The 6305-nt window shown below is 34.5% G+C and overlaps 1 protein-coding gene across 1 annotated transcript; it reads left to right on the top strand.

The window, feature by feature from the left end:
- Positions 1-598: 598 nt before the first annotated feature.
- LOC106343840 (proteasome subunit beta type-5-B-like) lies at positions 599-5502 on the top strand. The gene is made up of 8 exons (XM_013783167.1): positions 599-713; positions 899-1028; positions 1106-1235; positions 1492-1598; positions 3750-3884; positions 3975-4078; positions 4169-4269; positions 5168-5502. Exons 2-8 carry the CDS (start codon positions 909-911, stop codon positions 5293-5295), a joined length of 825 nt encoding a protein of 274 aa, XP_013638621.1. The 5' UTR covers positions 599-713; positions 899-908; the 3' UTR covers positions 5296-5502.
- Positions 5503-6305: the final 803 nt, after the last annotated feature.

The raw sequence follows: 6305 nt of genomic DNA, 5'->3' as shown, positions 1-6305 counted from the left end.
TATATATATTATTTTATGATTTAGTTGGAATATCTTTTGTTAACAACATTTGTTATTATTTTTTAACATTTTTAAAGTAATATAAAGTTTTAAAATGTAAAATTTAGAGTTTTAAAATGTTATATTTTAATTATTAATAGTTTCATTTAAGTTGTTTTGTACAATTTTAGATATATATGACAAATATTCAACTAAAGTTGATGGAATTTGGTATATCATATCCTTTTCAGATCCTAAATACCCAAACCTGATCCGGACCCGATATGGACCCGAAAAATTACGGGTATTTTATGGGTATTTTAATTATAGACCCGAACCGACCCGAACCCGAACAAAAAATTTCAAAATATCTACTGGGTCTAAATATTTAAGACCCGAAAAGATCCGGACCCGAAAGGAACCGACCCGAAGACCCGAACGCCCAGGCTTAAATAATAGGTTAGGCGGAGTAAATCAATCAACTCATGAATTTATTTGTTTTTAATTAATCAACCACACTAGCTAAATTGGAAATTCAGAAAAAGTGATCAACCCAATAATTAATTTAACTGGCCATAAATTGAGGGCCCAGTATGGCCCATATATGCTTTTCCCTGAGGTTTGCCCGGAGCTCAAGAGACGATCTAATTCCTTATTATTCTCGTCATCGTTGCTCACTTTTAGAGCTACTTCTTCTCTCTCTCTCTCTCTCTCTCTCTCTTTTCTACGGCAAGGTACGTCTCCGATCCTTAATCGAGCTCTAGTATCGTTAATAACGATGAAGGTTTAGGGGTTTTACAAGCCCAAATGTATATCGTGATAGATCTGATAATGAGTTTTTGAGAGAAAAGCTCTTTGAATTTGGCAGCTAGTTGTTATATTGTTGCTTCAATTGAGGGGCTTTTCAATGATTTCGCAGGGTTTAAAAGATGAAGCTTGATACAAGTGGGTTCGAGACCTCAATGCCTACGATTGGTTTTGGCTCGAGCAACGATATGCTTGATGGGTTCTCTACTGTGCCCTCCTTTGATCTCCCCCGCACCACAGATGTGAGTTTTCTTTCTTTCTTTTTTTGATGAAATTTTCTTTGGATTGTAGCAATGTGGGTGATCTCTTTGTTTTTCAGTTTGATGGCTTCCAGAAAGAAGCAGTGCAGATGGTGAAGCCAGCGAGAGGAACAACCACACTCGCTTTTATCTTCAAAGAAGGTGTCATGGTCGCTGCTGATTCTCGTGCTAGCATGGGTGGATATATCTGTATGTGTTCTCTTTCTGAGGTTCACTACCTTTTGTTCTTTTTGTAATTTATAGTTTTGCTGTGAAATCTCCGGAGAATTCCTAAAGAAATAGGCATCCTTTCGATATAGTTTGACTGTGGCGGAAACATAATAGGATGGAGATTAGTTGACTGTTGGTTTAGTTTTGTGCTCGTCAATGATTATGAACCAGTAGAGGAAAGGAAGCGTTTGTGTGATGTCTGCTGAGGTTTTGATATCGTTTTTCCTCAATGCAGCATCACAATCTGTGAAGAAGATTATTGAAATCAATCCGTATATGCTTGGTACAATGGCTGGAGGAGCTGCTGACTGCCAATTCTGGCACAGAAATCTTGGAATTAAGGTATGTAGCTCGATTCTTTTCTTTTTTTTTTTCTGCTGTCTGAACTGATGCTTAGATCTGTGACTTAGCTTCATTTCTGTGGCTATCGTGAATCCTGTTGCGTTGCTCAAAAGCAAGATTCATTTGCCTTGCCAAAGGCTTTGATTATTATGTTCTGTAGTCTATCAAACATTTATGTAGCAATGGACTTCAGTTACTGAATAACAAAGGGCCTGTTTGTTTCTCCATCTGGATGAGCCATCTGGATGAAGATGAGAGTTTTGTTCGTTTAGGCACTTTTGGAAATTTAGGCTTAATTTTAAAATCCATTCAGCTGAACCAATTTGGATCATTTGAATGGAGATGGTTCATTCAAAATGGTATAATGTCTATTATACCCCTAATGTAATTCACAAATTACAAACCTAAACATAATATCATTTTTGTCACAAACGAAAACTGACAAAACTATAAAAACACTTTTTCCCGTGCTAAAAACTACTTTTTCACGCCAAAACCCCAAAACTCATTTTCCCGCTAAAATTGCAAAAAAATGTTTTCCCGTCAAAATTGCAAAAACGTGTTTTTCCGCAAAAACCGAAAACATGTTTTCATGCAAAAATCACAAAAAAAATGTTTTCACGCCAACACCCCAAAATACAAAAAAAAACACGTTTTCCCGCTAAAGTCGCAAACCGTGTTTTCCTGCGAAAATTGCAAAAACGTGTTTTCCCGCCAAAACCAAAAAATGTGTTTTCCCGCCAAAACCAAAAACGTGTTTTCTTGCCAAAACCGAAAATTTGTATTTTCCCGCCAAAACAGAAAAATCTCGTTTTCCCGCGAAAACTGTAAAAATGTGTTCCTGCCAAAAACGTGTTTTCCCTCCAAAACCGCAAAACGCGCCCGCCAAAACCGCAAAACACGTTTTCCCACCAAAACCGCAAAAACGAGTTTTCCCGCCAAAACCGCAAATCGGAGTTTCCCGCCGAAACCGCAAAATCGAGTTTTTCCGCCAAAACTAAAACCGCAATATCGAGTTTTCCCTCCAAAACCGGCAAATCGAGTTTTTCCGCCAAAACCGTGAAATTGAGTTTTACGGGTTTTCCAGAAAAACTTAATTTTACGTTTCACGGGAAAATTCGATTTTGAGGTTTTGGCGAAAAACTCGATTTTGATTTTTTGACGGGAATTGTTTTCCCGACAAAACCGCAAAACGTGTTTTCCCGCCAAAATCACAAAAATGCGTTTTCCTAACAAAATCGCAAAAACGTGGTTCCCTCCATAACCGCAAAAACGTGTTTTCTCGCCAAAACAAAAAAATTGTATTTTCCCGCCAAAATCGGAAAAATGTGTTTTCCTCCAAAAACGCAAAAAATGTGTTTTCCCGCCAAAATCACAAAAATGCGTTTTCCTAACAAAATCGCAAAAACGTGGTTCCCTCCATAACCGCAAAAACGTGTTTTCTCGCCAAAAACATGTTTTCCCGCCAAAACCGCAAAAACTTGTTTTCTCGCCAAAACAAAAAAATTGTATTTTCCCGCCAAAATCGAAAAATATCGTTTTTCCGCCAGAACCGAAAAATCTTGTTTTCCACTAAAACATAAAAAATGTGTTTTCTCGCTAAAACCGAAAAAACTGGTTTTTTCCGCCCAAACCGCAAAAAGAAAACTCGTTAATTTTGAAATAATTCTAATGTAAATATATTAAACTAAATAATTAAATGTAATATAGTTAAAATTAATATTAAACATATGATTAAATCAACACAAGGATATTTTGGTAATTTTTTTACTAAACTCATTTGAATGGAAATGAAAATAATGAAACAAACATAAGATCCATTTAGATGATTTATATAGATGAGCTATGTGGATGGACAAACAAACAATCACAAAAATCTGAATGGATCATTTGAATAGATCATACAAATGAATCATTTGGATGGAGATGACAAATGGTAAAACAAACAGCCCCAAAATAACTTAAATGGATGAGCTGTAAAAGTTTACCAATGTTAAATCGGAGGGACAAGAATTCGTGAATGCAAAGTGATCTTTTTCATTTGAGTGGGCATGCTAATATCGTTGTCTATGTTGGTTTTCTTCATCTTAATACTAAATTTTCATTTGTTGGCTAATCTCTTGAGTTCTTTTTTTTTTTGGTCTATCCAAGTGCCGTCTACATGAGCTGGCAAACAAGAGGAGAATCTCCGTTTCAGGAGCTTCAAAACTTCTCGCTAACATGCTCTATTCATACCGTGGAATGGGTCTTTCTGTCGGCACGATGATTGCTGGATGGGACGAAACTGTCAGTGAAACTAACTTAATATCTTCAGTACTCTTCTTTTTCTCTCACCCAAATGAACACATTAAGATTCTAACTTCTCAGTGGAAATAGGGTCCTGGACTATACTATGTCGACAACGAAGGAGGAAGGCTCAAGGGAGACAGGTTTTCAGTCGGTTCTGGTTCACCATACGCTTACGGTGTACTAGACAGCGGGTAAATCATTGCCCACAAAACATGTTCATCTCTTTTTGTCCCAATCCTAAGAGCTAAAACACCATAACCTAATATTGCTTGTATGATTAGGTACAAATTCGATATGTCAGTTGAAGAAGCTTCCGAGTTAGCAAGGAGATCAATCTACCATGCGACATTCCGTGATGGAGCCAGTGGTGGAGTTGCTAGCGGTTAGTAGTCCAAATGCATTTATAGTCCCCAGTTGTGTTTACCGACTTTTTCTTGGGTTCACCCTAGGAGGTTAAGGTTCACCAACCAATAGAAAATTGTCATTTTAGATCTAGTATCTTTTAATTAAGGAAACAAAATAACTTGCCAAATTATATTATGCTTTTAAAATAAAAAATAAAAAATTAAATAAATAAAAATAACAATAGTTCTAAAAAAAGATTATTTAAAAAAAAATATTTATTTTTAAGATTTAGAGTTTAGTGTTTAAGATTTATAATTTAGAATTTATCCAAATGAAGGTTTAGGGTTTACCCAAGTATTTAGGGTTTAGGATTTGAGTTTAGGGTTTAGTATTAGAGTTTAGGGTTTAGTGTTTTGTTGACAACATGTTTAGTGTTTTTCCAAAGGTTTAGGGTTTACCCAAGTATTTAGGGTTTAGGATTTGAGTTTAGGGTTTAGTATTAGAGTTTAGGGTTTAGTGTTTTGTTGACAACATATTTAGTGTTTTTCAAGGGTTTAGGGGTTTACCCAAGGATTTAAGGTTTAGCCAAGGATTTAGGATTTAGGATTTGAGTTTAGAGTTTAGTATTAGAGTTTAGTGTTTTGTTGACAACATTATTTTTTTTTGAATTCGTTTTTTATATATTATTTTTATTTATTTTTAAATTTTATTTTGAAAAAATAATATAATTTGCCAAGTTATTTGGTTTCCTTAATTAAAAGATACTAGATTTAAAATAATAATTTTCTATTGGTTGGTGAACCTCACCCTAGGGGATGAACCCAAGAATAACTCGTGTTTACCAAACTTTCAAGATACTGTGAATTTTTGGCTCATATAATAATAATAATAATAATAATAATAATAATAATACATGTCTCTTGTTATATGAGCAGTGTACCACGTGGGTCCTAATGGATGGAAGAAACTGTCAGGAGATGATGTTGGGGAGCTACACTATCACTACTACCCAGTGCCACCAGCCATTGCGGAACAGGTCATGGAGGAAGCAGCCGCTGAGTAAGGAGATCCGTTTTACTTCCAAATCAGTCACTCTCTTTTATGTGTGTTTGCTTTAGTAGATACTGAGTTTTCTCTAGCTTAAGCTTTGGTGTTCACTATGTAAGATTCTCCTTTTTTATCTGCAACTACATGTTATCTTTACTTTGTTCAAGCAGTTCTTTTTCACTCTTCACCCTGTGTTTTAAAGTATGAAAATAATCACAGATTATTGTGCACAATTTGGTTACTTTAGCTGTTAAAACATGTAATTAAATTTTTATAACAAGTTTATAGATTAGCTCCCTAAACAAGACAAAGCTGGAGTCATTAATTACATTTTTTGTTGATATAGTAGTAGGAGTTCAAAACCAATTTATTTTTATCCACTACTACAATAGAAGAAAACATTAACATCATTTTAAAACAAATCTTTGACTTAGCCTTAGCCTTAGGTCATTTTTTTTATCAAGATTCGGTTTGCATCTTCTGGTGTACAATATTCAAGATTTATACGAATAAAACCCTCTGCAACGCGTAAGATTTTTGGTTTCTTTATTTAATCGTTTACAAATAATGAAATTCTACTGATTGTGTAATTTGATTTGTGCAGCATCTTTCATCACTAGCTGAGTGCCTTTGTGGGGCAGATATGTGATCTTGTTTTCTTTCCAGTTAAAGCAATCAACGTAAATAGTTAAATCTGAGCATTGATTGACACATTCTCATAAGTAAAGAAAGAGCTAAAATCATGATTAAAAAAGTTATTAAAAGAAATGATATTAAAATCAAATCGTACATCCATATCGGTGATAAGATTTGATGATTGTTGTAGACAAATAGTAGTATATTGACTTATTTTTGGGTTCACACTAGGGGTGAGCCTAGAGGTTCACCAACCAATAGTATTGTGTTATTTCATATTCGATATCTTTTAAAAAATGAAACAAAATATTGTCAAATTATATTATCTTCTTAAAATTAAAAGGTAAAAATAAATAAATAAAAAATAGTAGTAATTACAAAAAAAAAAAA

This window comes from Brassica oleracea, chromosome C5 (assembly GCF_000695525.1).
Source record: "Brassica oleracea var. oleracea cultivar TO1000 chromosome C5, BOL, whole genome shotgun sequence".
NCBI classification, from domain to species: Eukaryota; Viridiplantae; Streptophyta; class Magnoliopsida; order Brassicales; family Brassicaceae; genus Brassica; species Brassica oleracea.
This window is presented reverse-complemented; position numbering and strand designations above follow the sequence as displayed.

Excerpts from the sequence above, each read along its gene's own strand:
- LOC106343840 (XM_013783167.1), top strand. The coding sequence starts at position 909 with ATGAAGCTTGATACAAGTGGGTTCGAGACCTCAATGCCTACGATTGGT. Across the intron at positions 3,885-3,974 it reads TTGCTGGATGGGACGAAACT|GGTCCTGGACTATACTATGT; the intron begins GTCAGTGAAACT and ends CAGTGGAAATAG. Across the intron at positions 4,270-5,167 it reads CAGTGGTGGAGTTGCTAGCG|TGTACCACGTGGGTCCTAAT; the intron begins GTTAGTAGTCCA and ends TTATATGAGCAG.